Genomic DNA, 18,198 nt, shown 5'->3' on the forward strand with positions numbered 1-18,198 from the left:
AAATATAACACTTAGTGTGTTAAATTTCTACTTCCACTTTTGAAAATCTTAGACTTAAGAGATCAGAAATCTACTTACATGACTCATTACAGTCTCCATCTTACAGTCAGCACACACACAGTAAAAAAAATCAATGAAAATCTCATTTTTTTCCTACTATCTGATTATAAACTTACTTCCCTAAGGTCGTTGCTTTCCTTACAAACACATTCCCAATGGTGTAGGAAAAAAAGTCTACTTGGGAGAGCCCATAACACCTCCTTCAGTGTCACAGGACACAATGACTATTTTCTTCTTTGGTATCCTTTCCTCAAGTTTTGGACCATCAAACTAGAGGAAGGCAATAGCAAAGAATTTTAGGTCTCTGATTCCCTCAACAAGCTCAATAGATACTCAATCTTCATTAAGTCTTACAATTACTTAATTTCTTCATCAGCATAATCACAGAATTACAGAATGCCAGAGCTAAAAGGGGATGATCTTAGAGATCATATAGTTTAACTCCTGAGTTTTACAAAGATCCTAAGGGACACAGATGTTAAGAGCTTATCAAATGCAACCAGCAGAGAAAGAACTAATATCAATGCCAGATGTTCAGGCATATGCTTTTTCCACAGGACTATAATTCATTAATAAACTCTACTTTGGATTGTACTTAGCCCTAGAAGACTGCTAACTGTGATAGAGTTGTGTGCTAAAAATGAGCTGCAATTAAATCATTAAATACATTAAATAGAAATGTGTTCCAGGATATTTCCCACTGAACAGATTTAATTTTCCTGGGCATTCAATTTTTCTACCCAGATAATGAAAGAGACCATCAACATACGCTTTCGTTGAGTTTACTAGCTTCAAGACGCATCCGAGTCTTCTCCATGCTTTCAATTTCTTGAACGATTTCAGCAGCTGTTAAAATAAGAACATACAGGCAGTATTAATTACATGGTCTTGATCACTGGACTGCCCTAAAGCTAGGTAATGGGTATATGTGAACTCCCCGTTTTATTCTTATAAGTTTTCTCTAAGTCTAAAGTTATCGAAAAAGAGAAGATTTAAAAAATAACATGGAGTAAAACACTGAACTCTTACACATGCACAACAGTTTAAGACATAACCATAGGAGCACAGTAAAGTCACTTTGCTACTTCCTTTAAGAATATAGGTTGAAACAGCAGTCCCAATGGAATATGTCAATTAACTTGTTAGTGTGAATTCAATTCTTAGCAGATATCTATTCAAACTCCAATGTACTCGATACAAATTTACATTTTTAGATACAGAGCAGTAAGACCCATGGAGCAATATCAAAAGGTCCAGAACATGCAACAGAAATCCCAAAAGAAGAAGAAAAAAGGGAAGAGAAAAAATATTTGAAGATCAAATGGTCAGAATTTGCCACATATAAAAGACATCAAATCACAAATGCAAGAAACTCAAAGAACATTACGCAGAATGCAAAAACAAAACAAAATACAACATATATAACACAGATACACAGAGAAAATCTGTGTGAGTCAGAGAAAGAATATGTTACATAAAGAAAAATCAAGCATTATATCATGCTTCTCACTAGAAACTATTCAAGCCAGAAGATAATGGAGTGATGAATTAAAAGTTTAGGGAGAAAGCCATGCCAATCAGGAATTCTATACCAATGAAGGTATTTTTCAAAAATGAAGGAGGACTAAAGATTTTCTTAGACAAACAAAAACTGAGAGAATATATTATTTGCAGACTTGTACTGTAAAAAGTGTCAGAAGAAATTCTTCAAGCAGAGGAAATATGAAACCAGAAACTTATCTCTTCCTAGAAGAGAAAATGAAGAGTGCTAGAAATGGTAAAAATGAAGGTAAAGACAAAATATTTTTCTTATTTTTAACTATTCTAAAAGATAACTGACCGTTTAAAACAACAATATATTGTGTTAATATCATAGGTAAAAGTGTAAAACTCATGACAACAACACAAAGAATTAGGGATTGAGGGTCTACTGTTGTAAGGTTACATTTACACTGTAAGTCAAGCAGTATATTGTTGGAAGGTAGACTGTTACTACTTACAGGTGCTTATTATAAATCCTACATCAACCACTAAAACTTTTGCAAAAAGAGGTAAAATAAGCCCAAAGTAGAAATAAAATGTATGAATAAAAAATACTCAATCCAAAAGAGAGCAAATAAACAAATAAATGGGATAAAAAACAGATGGAACAAACAGAAAACGCCAACTATATCAATAAGTACATTAACTGTAAGTGGTTTAACAGCATCAATAAGGGATAGAGAATGCAGACTGGATTTTAAAAAAGCAAGACTTTTATATGCTTTCAGCAAAGAACCATTTTATTATTTTTTTAAGTTTATTTATTTTGAATGAGTGAGTGAGAGGGAACATGCAGGCATGCACACAAGTGGGCAAGGGAGAGAAAAAGAGAGACAGAGAGAACCCCAAACAAACCCTGCAACTGCCAGTGAGGAGCCATAGACAGAGTTTGAACCCACAGACTGAAATTATGACCTGAGATGAAATCAAGGGTTGGACATTTAACCAGCTGAGCCACCCAGGCACCTCAGAATGCATTTTAAATAAAAGACATAGATAGGTCCAAAATAAAGGTATGGAAAGAGATGTATCATGTAAATACTGAAGAGAAGAAACTTGGAATAGCTATATTAATATGAGGCACAACAGACTTCAGAACAACGAATGTTATCAGGGATAAAGAGGGAAATTACATAATGATAAAAGAGTTAATTCACTAAGAAAACCTAACAATCCTAAATGTGCCTGCACCTAGAACAGAAATTCAAAATACATGATAGAGAACTTCTAGTTCCAAAGAAGATGGACTAGACTCATTTCTCTTCTGATATCTCATATTGTTCCTCAGTAATTATAACTAAAACCCTTGGACGTAAGATAACAATTATGAGAACTCCTAAAGGTAGAAGGAGTAAGATGGACTGGCTAAGGGCTTCAGAAGTTAAGGAACAACATGATGGTGAGTTTTTTGGGCTTTCTGTTTATCTTCTATAAATCCCAGATTGGGCTCTGATGAAGCCTGCAACCCAGAGCTACNACACACACACACCCAAGAAACCATTTTTCTAGCAAAGCACTGTGAAAGGAGGAAACCAAAAAACTTTTTGACAATATCTGACCTGACGTACTCCAGCTAAACACTGCTGCTGCTTCCTGCCCACTACAGTACAATCAGAGAGTAAGGGTGGAGTATGGATTCCGCCCCTCCCCCACCGCTTCTCCACCCAGCGGTAACAGGAGGATTGGGCTGTGTTCCCCAGCAACACAGGGCCATTGGAGACCAAGTGAGAAACCCAGACCGCAGCCAGCAGTAGCAGGTAGCACTCTTACCCTCTAACTAGTGATTGGAGTGAGGATCTCAAAGAGACAAAACCTGGAGAAAAGCATCCTTTAAACCTGCACGGGAAATCCTAAACACATTCTTGATCAACTCACATGTGAAATATTCTAAAAATTAATTTTAGAGGCCAAAAGGTTTGAGAACTGGAGCACAGTATAAAAGACCAGATTTTCCGAGTACCCTCCAGGCAGTAATTAAGTGAAGCTGAACAGGTCAACACTGTAAGGACTCTGAAAATTAAACAGTCATTAGAACCACGGTCCACAGAAGTAGGCCTGGATCTGCATGTGAAATGTAAACAGGGTGAGTGCCTGCTAAAGGAGAATATTTAAAAAAGAACTAGAATCTCATATTACAGTCAACATGTCTAGGACACAATAAAAACTCTTGTCAACTAAGAAGCAGGAAAATAATACCTTCAATTAGAAAAGACAGTCAACAGATGCTAACACTGAGATGACTCCAATCTTGAAACTTATCTGATAAGAATTTTAAAGCAACCAACATAGGGGCACCCTGGTGGCTTAGTCGGTTAAGCGTCCGACTTTCGNTAAAAAAAATAAAAAAAAAATAAAGCAACCATCATAAAAGTGCCTCAACAAGTAATCAGGAGCGCTCTTGAAACAAAAGAAAATAAAACTGCTACTGTATATAATATTTTTAAGGCAGCCAGTGGTCCATTATAAAAATATATCTTCTTAAAGTAGTTTAAATGTTACATTTAAGTTATTAAAATTTCTTATACTTGGAAGGGACAACTGAAAAGCAACAATTAGAAACACAGTACAACAAATGAACCCTACTGTATTTCAGTAAAACGCCAAGCCACACTGAAAAAAGATAAAAAGGAAATTATGAACACAACATACCCTCAATCTGGGAAATGGAGGAGGAGAAAGCAAAACTCGGTAGAGAGAACTAAAAATTATCCTGAATTCTTTCCTATAGGCAGGTCGGGTGTGCAGCAGTGCAGTAGTACAGATGAAGCAACTCTGAAACTATTTTAGATGCACTACAGAATTGGCCAAATTAGTACACATGCTGATGCTGTTGAAGGGAGGATTCTCCGCGTGGGGAAAAATGGGAAATATAAATACAGACAGGGAAAGGTAAAGTGCTCTGTGGGGTTGGACTGCAAGCAGAGGTATCAGTATGCTCTCATGATCTCTGATGTATGTAAGTGTAAATGGATTTACATGTGTACATACACATACAGTATACAGGCACATAAACATGTGCCTGTATATGTACACACCCAGGTACACACATCTATATGCATGCATCTATTCCTGAGCTCAATCTGCTAAAAGAGCCTAGAAGCAAAGGCACCAAGTAGCAACGTGGAAGGAGTGAAGTTAGAAAATCATCATTTTGCAACTATCACAGATTGGCTCATGTAGAAATTACCTAGGAATGCTAATTAATATACAGATGAAATTTTAAAGAGATATAGGATATTTACATGGTGTCAAAGTGTTTCTACAGGTATCTGATTACTAGCAAGGGGAAAACTATACATCGGAGAAATTGGTAAGATGATTAAACCAGCCATCACAAATGGGGGCGGGGAGGGGGCACAAAGATGTCAAGGGCCCTGGATGTGATATCCTGAGAAGGGAAAAAAAACATCACTTATAGAGTATTCTGGCCAGGAATGCACAGCCTTAATGTAATTATAAGGATACATTAGTCAAAGCCAAAATGAGAAACATTCTGTTTGATGGGGAGAGGAAACAATAAAAACTGCATTTTTTTGGCCAGTGTCATAAAAGACAAAGAAAGACTGAGGAATTGTTCTGGACAAAAAGAGATTGAAAAAAATAGTACAACTAAATGTAGTATGTGATCCAAAATTGGATCATGTACTGGAAGGAAAAAAAATCCATTAGTGATCATTACTGGGTCTATTGCTGAAAACAGAACAGAGATTATAGAAATGGATAAAAGTGTTATTAACAAAGTTAAATTTACTGAAATTATTAGCTGTAATTTGGTAATAAAAGAGAATATCCTTTTTCTTAGGAAATGCAAAGTAAGCACTTAAGGGTAAAGAATCGAGATTATACAACTCAGATGATTTAAGAAAAAAGTAGAAGTATATAAATATGTACACACATGTATTCTTATACAAAGAGAGAGAGTAATAGCAATTCATAAAGGAAATAAGGCAAAATGATAATAGGTGAATCCATATAAAGGGCATAGATGTGGGGGTTTTTATGATAATTATTTCCAAATAAAGAAGTTTAAAAGGAATACAAAATTAAAGCTTTTCCAAGGCACCTAAGTGGTTCAGTCAGTTAAGCGTCCACCCCTTGATTTTGGTTCTGGTCACGATCTCACGGTTCATGAGATCAAGTCCTGCATTGGGCTCCACTCTGACAGCACATAGTGGATTTTCTCTCTCCCTCTCTCTCTGTCCCTTCCCCACTTGCACTTTCTGTCTCTCTCAAAATAGAAAAATAAACTAAAAAAAAAGCTTTTTCAGACAAAAGCTGAAAAGAATTTGCAAACAGCATATCTGCACTCTTTACAAGACATATTAAATAAGGTTTTTCAGGCCAAAAGAAAATGACATCAGATGGAAACCTGGATCTGAGCAAAAAGATGAAGAACACTGGAAAGAGTAATGGGTAGGCACCATATAGACTTTCTTTTTCATTTTTTATTTTCTTTAAAAGAAACTTGACAATTTAAAACAAAAAAAAGAGTTAAAAGGCATTATAGAGGTTGTAACACATATAGAAGAAAAATCTATGACAACAATGAAACAAAAGATGGAAGTGCTAAGATACTTCTATGTTCTACAGGAAGTAGTTAGTATATTATTTGAAGGGAGACAGTAATAAGTTTAAGGTACATATGCTAAGCTCTAAAATAATCACTAAAAGAAAGTAAACAGATATATACCTAATATCCAAATAATGAAGATGAAATAGAAAACTAAAAGATACTCAATCCAAAAGGAAGGGGAAAAAAAGACAAAACAAAGAATGAATAGAACATATAGAAAAGAAAAGCAAGATGGTATTCTTGAACTCAACCAAACAGATTAAATGAAATGAAAATGGTTTAAGCCCTACAACTTAATGGTATATCCTGTCAAATTACGTTTTAAAACCAAATCCAGGGGTTCCTGGGTGGCTCAGTCAGTTAAACATCTGACTCTTGATTTTGGCTCAGGTCATGAGATCTCACCATTCATGAGCTCAAGCCCCATGTTAGGCTGTGTACTGACAGTGTGGAACCAACTTGGGATTCTCTCTTTCCCTGTCTTTCTGCCCCTTCCCTTCTCATGCTCTTTCTTGCTCTCTCTCTCAAAATAAATAAATAAACTTAAGAAAAAAGCAAATCCAAACCTCTTTCAAAAGAGTTTAAATATAATAACATAACGGGTTTAAAGAGAAGAAGAGTGAAATAAGATAGAGTGGCTATATTCATTCATATCAGATAAAGTAGATCTTGAGATGAGGAATATTACCAGAGACAACAACAAACATTTCATCATAATAAGTATTAGATTAACCCACCAAGAAAACATAACAATACTAAAGGCACATACACCTAATTAATGAGATTCAAAATATAAGGAAAACTGAAAATATTTAAAGGGAAAATGGAAAATCTATAAATATAGTTGGAGATTACTCCTTTCAGTAATTGATACCACCTGCCAGTAAAGGATCAGCAAGGATGCCGAAGACCTGAATGTACTATCAAGCAACATTACAGAACATTTAAGAAGAAAAAAAAAAAGCAAAATATTCGAGTGTTTAGGGAATATTTATCAGGAAATCCTAATACTGAGTTATAAAACAAGTCTCAATAAATGTAAAAGGTCTGAAATGATACAGAAGTGGTCAAATAGAATCAAATTAAAATGAATAATAAAAGATATCTGGGAAATACCCATATACTTGAAAATTGAAAACACTTCTATATAACCCATTAGTCAAAGAAGAAATGGCAACAAAGATTAGAAAATATTTTAACTGAATGCAAATGAAAATACAACATTTCAACATTTGTGGGTGCAGGTAAAATAGTGCTTACAGGAAAATCTTGAAAGAAGAACAATCTGAAATAATGATCTAAGCTTCTACCATAATAAGTACAAAGAGAAGACCAAATTAAACCTAAAGTAAATAGAAAGAAGAAAATAATAAGGATAGGAGAAAAATTCAATAGAATGGAAAATAGGCAACAAGTTGAGAAAAAAATGAAACCGAAAGCCAGTTCTTTGGAAAAATCAATAAAATCGGTAACTTATAGGTAAACCAATCAAGGGAAAAAAGAGAGAAGACACATTTCTAATATCAAAAACAAGATAGTACATTACCACAGATCCCGCAGACATTAAAAGACAATGAAGGAAATATTCTTTTAAAAAGTACTGATAGTAAATTGTAAATTCAAGAGCTTAGATGAAATGGATACAGTCCTTGCTAAAAATAAAAGGCTGCTTTAATATTCAAAAATCAATGTAATACAAATCAAAAGCAGAATGACATATCACTGCAGGTGGCTAGGGTGGCCAAAGCAGGAAAGACAGAATAACAATGGTGGCAAGAATGTGGAGAAACTGGAACCCTTATGCAAGGGAGATGTAAAATGCTAAAGGCACACTGGAAAACAGTCCAGCAGTTCCTCAAAATGTAAAAATGTAGTTACCATTTAACCCAGAAATTCCACTCCTAAGTATATATCTATGAGAAAGGAAAATATATGGCCACACAAACACTTGTGTATGGATATTCATAGTTCATAGCAGCGTTATTCATAATGGCTGAAAAGTGGAAAAATCCCAGATGTCAGTCAATGAATAGGCAAAAATAAGTAACATACGCACACAATGAAATACTATTTGGCAATAAAAAGGAATGCAGTGCTAACCATGGATATTCAGTACTAACTGAATAACCTTGAAAATATGCTAACTCAAAGAAGTCAGTCACGGAAGGCCATGTATTTATATGAATTCATTTAAATGAAATGGACTTCCAGTTCCACCCAGGAGGTTGGAAGTTGCCATCCCATCTTAACAGTAAGTTAAAAGCTCAACAGACTGGAAAATCAGCAATTTCTCTTAGAGCCACAATGAAGAGGACACAGGGCAAACTAATACCCCCCAAGCCTGTGGAGACCTCCAAATACAGGGAGTAATGGCTTACTTTGGGAGAAACTTACAAGCAGAAACTGCAGCGGGAAACACAACAAAAGATAAGAAAACCTGAACTGTAATTAATTAATTGCTAGAGGTCCTATGCAGATGATGCTGAGAGTTAAAAACTCTAGGGAGACCCAGTCATGGCTGGAGGATGGTAGGGGAGACAATGTTGTGAGATTCATCTCCAGGAGTTCAACAAGATCCTTACAGTAAATTACCAAAGAAAACTCTCTGGTTTCCAGCAGGGGGAGGAGAAAAGGACCATCTGCAAATATACCAGTGTACTCTTCTCTTCACAAGACTTGTCCTCCCAGGAAACTAGTTAAACAAAGCCTAATCACCTGGGGTATTGCTGGAGCCTAAGCGACCTGGGAAAGAGAGACACAGAAGTTCCCGCCTTAGCTGCGGTTCTGCTCTCCACGGTTTTGGTAACCTGCAATCGCCCATGGTTTGGACACAGATAATCTTCTTCTGATAAATGATGAGCAAGAAAGCCAAGAGCAGCCTAACACCACATCACAATGACCACGTCATTCAACTCTCTTAATATGCAGGCAATTGACCACCTCGCATTACCACAAGAAGGGTGAATACACTACAATAACATATTTTGAGAGAGAGAGACCACATTCACTTAACTTTTATTGCAATATGTTGTTATAATTGTTCTATTTTATTATTAGTCATTATTGTTACTATCTCATGGTGCCTAACTTATAAATTAAATTTTATCCTAGGTGTGCACACATAGGAAAAACAGTATATATAGGATCCAGTACTATCCATGGTTCCAGGTATCTGCTGGGGGTCTTGGAAGTACCCCCAGTGGATAAGGGAGAGACTACTACACCCAACCTCAGCCCACTCTGGCCATCTTCCCACCTGAGGGAGGAGGGAAAAAAAAACTAAGAAACACTTGGCAAGTTTACAATCCAGAGACACAGGCTCACTAAAGAATTGAGGCCTAAAGCTAAGACTATAAAAAGCTTCTGCTCCCTGGCACACCTCACCACCAATTACTAAGGGCCTATTTATACAAATTCCTTTTTTTTTTTAATTTCTTTTAATGTTTTATTTAATTCTAGGAGAGAGAGAGACAGCGTGAGCAGGGGAGGGTCAGAGAGAGAGGGAGTCACAGACTCTGAAACAGCCTCCAGGCTCTGAGCTGGGAGTCACCACAGAGCCCGACGTGGGGCTCGAACCCATGAACCGTGAGATCATGACCTAAGCGAAAGTCGGACGCTTAACCAACTAAGCCACCCAGGTGCCCCACAAATTCCTTTTAACTGGTATATCATGCGCCAACTATCAAGAAAAAAATTACAAGGCATACCAAAAGGCAAAAAGCACAAACACTGAAAAAAAAAATGAACAGAATATCCAAGCACTGTGAGATAAGTAAATAAAATATCCAGAATAGACAGGTCTATAGAGAATTGTCTAGGGCTGTGAGGACTGGGAAAAAATGCCTAGTGCCTGCTAATGGATACAGAGTTTCTTTTTGGGGTGATGAAATGTTCTAAGATGTACTGCAGTGATGGCTGCATAACTGTGAACATACTAAGAAACACTGAACTATAACTTCAAATGGGTGGCATGGCGTGTGAATTATATCTCAACAAAGCTATTAAAAATCAATGTAATAAGCCATTTTACAGAATATTACTGAATAAAGGGGAGAAATGACCAACTCAATAAAGTAGAATAAAGATTGGACACAACTCAACGCTCCTTCAGGATTCCCAACAAACTGGGAATCGAAGGAACACCCTCAACCTCAAAAAAGGTATCTTTGAAAATCTACAGCTGTCCCCCTTGAAGGTGAAGGACTGACTATGTTACCTATAAGACTGGTAGTAAGGAAAGGTATTTGTTCATGCTTCCACAAAACACTGCACTGGAGTGTCTAGCCAGTGCAGTAAGGCAAGAAGAGGAAAGCAAAGACACACAGACTGAAAAGAAAAAATAAATAAAACTATTTTTATTGACATGATTGTGTAAATAAAAAATCCTATGGAATCTATTGAAAAACAACTAGAAATCATTTAGTTTCAAAAGTTAACACTATATAATATACACATGTGTATATATAATGCAAATGTACAAAAATAAACATATCAAAATGATTCTTTAAAATAGTAAAATAGTAGTGAGAAACTGAAATTTAAAACACCACTTACAATAGTACCAAAAAAAAAAAAACCCTTAGTGATAAATTTAACAAAATACTGGGGCGCCTGGGTGGCTTAGTCGGTTAAGCGTCCGACTTTCGCTTAGGTCATGATCTCGCGGTTTGTGGGTTCGAGCCCCGCGTCGGGCTCTGTGCTGACTGCCAGGTCAGAGCCTGGAGGCTATTTCAGAGTCTGTGCCTCCCTCTCTCTCTGACCCTCCCCTGCTCACGCTGTCTCTCTCTCTCTCTCCTAGAAATAAATAAAAATATTTAAAAAAAATTAACAAAATACTTAGAAGACATGCATATAAAAAACTGGAAAGCAATGCTGAGAGAAATTAATGGAAACCGAAACAAAGAGAAATAAAACTTGACTAGTATTAAAAGACTCAGTAAAGGTATCAATTCCCTCTGAGTTGATTAATGAACTCAATGTAATCCCAATTAAAATCCCAGAAGGCTTTTTTGCAGACATCAACAAACTGAGTCTAACATTTACATGGAAATGCAAAGGACCTAGAATAGTCAAAATAATTTTGAAAAAGAACAAATTGGAAGGACTTACTCCACCTGACTTCAAGACTTGCTAAAAGTTATAGTTATATTAACTATATATAAAGCTATAGTTATATAACTATAACAACGTTATAGTAATCAAGGGTGTGGTGCTGGCAAAACAAACAAACAAACCAGACATAGAGACCAACAGAACAGAAAAGATTCTAGGTATATTCACATACATATATGGTCTGTGGAGTTTTGACAAAGGGGGGGAATGTAAGTGGGGAAAGGACAGCCTTTTAAACAAATGGGCTGTTAAAACTAGATATACAGCCGTATTTTTTTAAGTGAGCCATAGCCTTCATCTCACATCAACAGAAAAACTAACTGGAAATGCATCATAGACTTGAATATAAAAGCTAAAATTATAAAACTTCTAGAAGAAAACATAAGAGAAATTCTTTGTGATCCTAGGGTAGGCAAATATTTCTTGGTGGAATAAGCATGAACCATAAGAGAAAAAAAGTGGTAAATTGGGTTTCAGCAAAATGAAAAACTTCTGTTCTTCAAAAGACATTAGGAAAACGATAAGGCAAGTCAAAGCCTAGGATAAAATATTCAAATACACGTATTTCACAAATGCCTGGTATCTAGCATATATTAACAACTCTATGTTTTAAAGTTATTTCTTTATTTTGATAGAGAGTGCACACACATGCAGGGAAGGGCAGAGAGAGAATCCCAAGCAGGCTCCACGCTGTCAGCAGAGAGCCCGATGTGGGGCTCCATCTCACAAACTGTGAGATCATGACCTGAGCCGAAATCAAGAGTTGGAGGCTCAACTGACTGGGCCACCCAAGCGCCACCAGAATATATAAACAACTCTTATAATCAATAAAAAGTGTTATTTGACAAAATATTTCAAAACACACACACACACAAAATAGCAAATAAACATATGAAAAGATGCTCAACATCATTGGCCTCAGGAAAATGCAAATTAAAACCATCAAGAGAAGGGGAAAGGGCAGTTTTTCAATAAACGGTGCTGCGTTGATTGGTTATCCATATGGAAAAACAAGAAATTCTCATCCCTAGCTCGCAACATAGGCTAAGATAGATTCCAGATAAATTGCAGGTCAAAATGTAAAAGCAAAAACAATAAAGCTTTTAGAAGAAAACAAGAGAAGGTCCTCATGACCTTGTGACAGGGAAGGACATAAACAGTACTGACCAAAGGAAAAATGCAAAAGATTAGACAGTACAATTAACAACTTCTACTTCTTGAATGAAGTCATTAAGAGAATGAAAAGGCAAATTGAAAGAAGAGTTTAAATATACATATATACAGCAATATCTATATACAGAAAATTTCATGTACTCCCATAAATAAATAAGGGGGAAAAAAAGATACACATCATTAAAAAATTGGTCGTAACGCTGAAGTGGGTATTTCACCAAAGAAGATATCCAGATGATCAACAAGCATAAACTTGCTCAACTCTGTAAATCATTGGGGAAATGCAAATTAAAACCATAATGAGACACTACCAATGACCCACTAATGGCCAAAAAGGAAAACTGACAATACTGATGTTGTCAAGGATGTGAAAAAACTGGAACTGTCAGACCCTCCTGATGAAAGTGTGCATTGGTAGGAACCAAAAGAAGAAGAAGAAAAAAAAGAAAGAAATTAAACGAGGGGGAAAATAATGTACCCTGGCATGGAGTTTTTGGCTATGTCCCTGAAAGCTGAGCAAATGCAAAAATATATCAACACTTTCACTCCTAGATATACACATATCCAAAAAGCATGTGTGCCTATGTGCACCCAGACACATAAAAGAGACAGCAGCACTATTCTTAAGAGCCAAAGAGCAGACAAATTCAAATGTCCATCAACCACTGAATGGATAAATAGTGTAATAGACAATGGAATACTCTATAGTGACAAAAATGAAAAGAGCACAACTGTACACAAAAACATAGATGAATCTTCTCAACATAAAGCTGCACAAATGAAGCCACACTCAAAAGAATACATAAGCTACTCACTATTCCATTTACATGAAGACAAAATGAATAATCTGTGGTGTTAGAAGTCAAGATGCTGGTCATCTGTGAGAATGAAGGTGGTAGTGACTAGAGGTAGGGGCACAGGGGCTTTGGCGATGCTGGTTCTGATCTGAGAAGTAGTTTCAAAGGTATTTTCCCTTTGTGAAATTTACTCTGATAATTCACCAAACAATACAATTTGTCTACTTTTCTGTTTGCATATTATACTTCAGTTTTTTTTTAAAATTAGGCAACTTTATATATGTGCTAATAATTCAAAGAACTCCAAAATATGTGTGTGGTTAAATGAAAAAGACAAACCATTAAATAATGTGTATATAGTAGTAACACTTTTACGAAACAATAATCAAGGACATATGTTTGTGTATAACTTCTAATCATAATGGTAACATTTATCGAATGCTAACTACTTGCTATGGTACAGTGCCGTGCACTTTTCATTTAATGCCTTTAAAAACACTATGTAGTACACAGTATTATAACCCTTATTTTATAGGTGAGAAAACTGAGATAATAAGTAACTCGCCCACGGTCATGCAGTCATAAAGCTATAATACTGGGATTATAATCCAGGCTCCCCAGATCAACTCTTCATCGTGCACTGTCTCTGGAAACCTATACCTGAGAAACAGGCAGCAGTGCTGCCTGTGAGATGGGAACAGGGACTGAGAGACAGGCTGGCTTCACAGAGTGTGCTCCAGATATCTTTTGAAGGAATACATTTGCATGTCTCATCTACTATCAAAATTGTTATTTATCAATGTTTCTTTTCTATGGTTTATAATCCCTGAGCTACACAAACTGCTCTATCCAGAGAACAAGAAGAACTCATTGTTTTGTTAGCTTACCTGATTTAGGGTGCAAAGCATCGCACTGGGCATTGTACATGTGTACAAATTCTTGGTGCCTTTTAATGAGCTGTTGTTTATTTCCTTGAATAGATAATCCATGCTGTTTTAGCTTTTTCTTTAAATCACGATCTGAGAGCAAGTTATATACAGTTTTGGGCAGAGGCTTTCTTTTGTGAATAGAACTGAAAAGAGGGAAAAAAGAAATCACTAAGGGTTACTCTGAATTATCAAAAGCTCTTCACATAAAACAGTAATTTGCCTTCTGACAGAGTACCAGTGTGACTGGGAGAACAGTGGAATCATTAAGATAAAAATGAAAAAGAGAAGGACAAATTTGCAAATAAAGGTGACAGTGTTGGACATGATGCACGTGAGGTGCTGATAGCACATTCAGATACCAGGATCCAGGAGGCAGCCAAACTTAGAGGAACAGAGTTCTCAGAAAGAAACCAGGCCTAAAGATGCAGACCGGAGACGTCCACGGAAGGCTTGTGCGCTAAATGCTGTAAGAACTTCACTTAGCATAACACTTACATAGACTTACTCATTTCTCCAATGGTTTAAAACACATTTGCCCTAAAATGCACCCATGGTTTCCAGGCAAAATCTCTATACAAAAGTTACCTCAGAGTACAAACACTATTGAGATTTAGACTAAAAAGATTTAAGAATATAGCTTCTTTAGAAAAAAATTCTAATCCACAATCAAAACTACCCCCTTAGCTTTACCCAATTCATTATTGCCAATGAAAAAAGAATTCGGAAAGCTGACAGGTAGGTAGCCTTCTAACGGCAGCATCTTCAAAGAACAGGACTGAAAACAATAGCAAAAAATACAAGAGGGTTTTGTTGCCTTCAACTTCAGTTAATTATATTAACAAATCTATAAGGCCTTACAAGCGCATTAGCAAAACCACCACCTGGCTCTTCATTCTACTTATATAATTAATACACTGACAAGCACTAAGCTGCAGTGTAATATAGCAAAGCCCTATCAACTGATTTTCTTCTGCTCCTTCCAAAAAACCAATTAATAAACATTACTTCTTAAAATGGAATAGAAATAAGCTACCTAAGGGTATCAATGACTTGAGACAATTTTATAAAAGGACTCCTTCGTAAGTTTTAATCTATTTAATATGATTATAATCTGACTCTCTGAGTACACTGCTTGGTTCAACACCACAGCAATTAGGTGCTTAATAAACATGCCTTCAAAGTAGTCATTACAATTTCAATAATTTCAAAATGAAAATACCAAAGTCTCCAGTAAAAACTAATAAACACTTGAAAGTAAAAGGTTTATCCAAAAAACAAGATTTTACAAAGGGCTTGCATATAACTAGTTTGCCTTCAAGTCCATGCTGCCCAAATCGCAGTGAGTCTTGGAGCCACAGGGAAGACTTATAAAACTGCAGATTCTTGGTCACATCTCCATACCACCCACTTCGGAAGTTGAAGCCTATAGTCTATGTTAACAAGCTTCCACAGGGTAAATCTGATGAAAATGGCCCAAGACTATACTGAGAGAAATGGTAGAGTTGAATAAACAGAGACTGAAAACAACCTAACATTTTTCTTCCCTAGCTAAATTATTTCTTTTATGCTCTATCAATAAACTAAAAGCCAGAGATCATGATTTAACTGCAGAAAGACTTGCAAACTCTCAACAGATTCTGTTTTTCTGAAAGTTACCCAGGGGGCTCTACAAGATAAGATCATGGCTATAAAAATCATAGTAGGTAGCAAGACCTGAAACATTTCGTAGGAGTTTGTACACGCACATTGTGAGGGACAGTTCATTAAGTCTGCATCTAAAACATTTCAGCTTAGCAAGAATAGGTAATTAAACCTATGCCTGTGAAACTCGAATGGAAAACTGTGCTGTTCGCTGGCATTTATGACGAAAAGCACCAGTGGAATCAATAATTTCTATTAAGAAATTTAAAAATTTTTAAATATGAAGACTGATAGATAATGCCCAAAACATGAAGATTACACTGACTCTTCTTCCAGGATTTAGTGAAAGTGAGTAATGCATTTAAGGGTCCTCAGAATCTGAAGACATCAAAAGGATGAATCAACTCTGACATGATTCTACACAGAATGGGTTGAGGGTTGTCACCCCTATCGAGGAAATGCCCCATCAGGGTGTTGTCGATAAAATATTTTAAATGTCACAGTCTCTTTTATGTGACCAGACCCCAGGATCAGGATGCAACTGAAGAGAAACACAGCTCAATGGTTCCCTAAGTGTATTTTCACAAGTACTAGTTTTGCAAGATGTTGAGATATGATGACAAAAAGGTTTTGCGGTCAAATAACTGTAGCAATGGCTCGATTAAGCAAAATCCAACAACTACCTTTGATATAGAACTTCTCAGAGCCTTCGATACACTAACTGGTGCAGTGAACCCTTCCCTAAGAGGGATACAATATGCAGGGCTTCTAAACTGCAAGAGAGAGCAAATGGCAGGACAACATATTCCATGGAGCAAGGTGTGACCACGGGAACTTGAACTTAATTACATATGGATGAGTAGGTCTTGGATAAATTGACAGAGCTAAATGTATTAGAAGAAATATGACAGATGCATCTAGAAACAGGGTGGTCCAAGCAAGAGGATCAATGCGGATACCTCACCATTAAGGAGAAAGTACTCAGCTTCCATAGTCGAAACTCATTCCTCAGGAAGAAACTTTTCTTCCTTTTCTTTTTTTTTTTTTTCCAAACAGGCTCCATGCCTAACATGGGACCTGAGCTCACAACCCTGAGATTGAGAGTCAAATGCTCTATGAACTGAGCCAGCCAAGTGCCCCAAGAAGAACGTTTCTAAGGAGAAATTCAAGTCACCAGACTCTTACGGTTTAAGGGCAGTAACCCTCAGGACAAAGGAGACAGAGTAGAAGAGCTAGAAAATAGTTTACAAAGCATAAGAAGTACCTTGCTAAAGTACCTCAATGGTTATACATAACTTTCTTACCTTCTGAGGCTTTCCTTCTTCTCCTCACGTGTTAAACAGCTGTCTAAGTGCTTATTAATGTGATTTTCCGGAATATTAACCCCACAAACAGGACAATCCACTGTATTTTTCAAAAAGAGAAAGAAAGACTTATTACTTATGGAAAGGGCAAAAATAATGTATAACCTGACATCTTTCAGCAATTAATATAAAAAAACAGAATCCCAACCTTAACATGCACTTAGAAAAGCAAGAGAAAAAGAATGACACCTCAGGGCAACAGAGGTAAGGATAGACCGTTCACTGAGTAACGGTTAAATTGTGGGAAGTCACATAATTAGACTCCTCGGCCTACAGGAAGAGACGGCAAAGAAGACTGAAGATTCATTTAATAGAAAATGCTTTGGTTAAGTCTTTTCTACCAAGTTGTGACCAACCTGTAGAACTAACCTTACGTTTCCCCAAGTCTTAGAGCCATTAATAGTTAGCATTGTAGCAACCCTAACAATGTGAATAAGGTACACTTGGCTGGGGGTGGGGGTGGGGAGGGGTTTATGTGCAACTAGCTGAAGCATTCGTTGGTTTGGACCAACTATTGTTCAAATTAGCAAAGGTGATCAATTCAACAATTTAGCTCTCATCTGTCATTACAAACACAGTGTTATCATTAGGAAATGCAATCATTCTCAAACTGCTTGATGAAGCTGTAGAGGACTGTGGAAGAATCTTGGGGCCCAGAAGCTACCATGATAAAGGCAGGGAAAAAGGGGGAGGTCACGGCCCCTATTTCTACTTAAATGGAGCAGGGCCAATTTTATCTATTTTATGTATTATAGCTCATTAAGATTTCATTTGAAAAAACTGGTCTGCTAGGGGAAAAAAGTTAACTATCAGCCAAAAACACTACAACAAGAGCTGTCAATTGATAGTCAGAATGATCAAAGATATGCCAGGAAATGCACTTAAGATTCACATATCCTTAGAAAATTTAAATCTTGAGTACTAATATGTTAATTTCAACCTAAGTTTAATAACCACTCACTGCCCTGCACTGTATGTGATTTGGGCATACCAAAGATGTGTAAGAT

General features: G+C 36.5%; 1 protein-coding gene across 1 annotated transcript in view; it reads right to left on the reverse strand.

Moving 5' to 3' along the window:
• The window catches only part of RAD18 (RAD18 E3 ubiquitin protein ligase), a 104,133-nt gene that overhangs the window by 50,756 nt on the left and 35,179 nt on the right, over positions 1-18,198 (reverse strand). The window contains exons 6-8 of the mRNA XM_077751482.1: positions 17,132-17,231; positions 14,145-14,329; positions 830-906 (exon numbers count right to left, since the gene is read on the reverse strand). Coding sequence (XP_077607608.1) covers positions 830-906; positions 14,145-14,329; positions 17,132-17,231 — 362 coding nt within the window. The remainder of the gene's footprint in view (positions 1-829; positions 907-14,144; positions 14,330-17,131; positions 17,232-18,198) is intronic.

This window comes from Crocuta crocuta, unplaced genomic scaffold (assembly GCF_008692635.1).
Source record: "Crocuta crocuta isolate KB4526 unplaced genomic scaffold, BGI_CrCroc_1.0 scaffold69, whole genome shotgun sequence".
Taxonomy (NCBI): domain Eukaryota; kingdom Metazoa; phylum Chordata; class Mammalia; order Carnivora; family Hyaenidae; genus Crocuta; species Crocuta crocuta.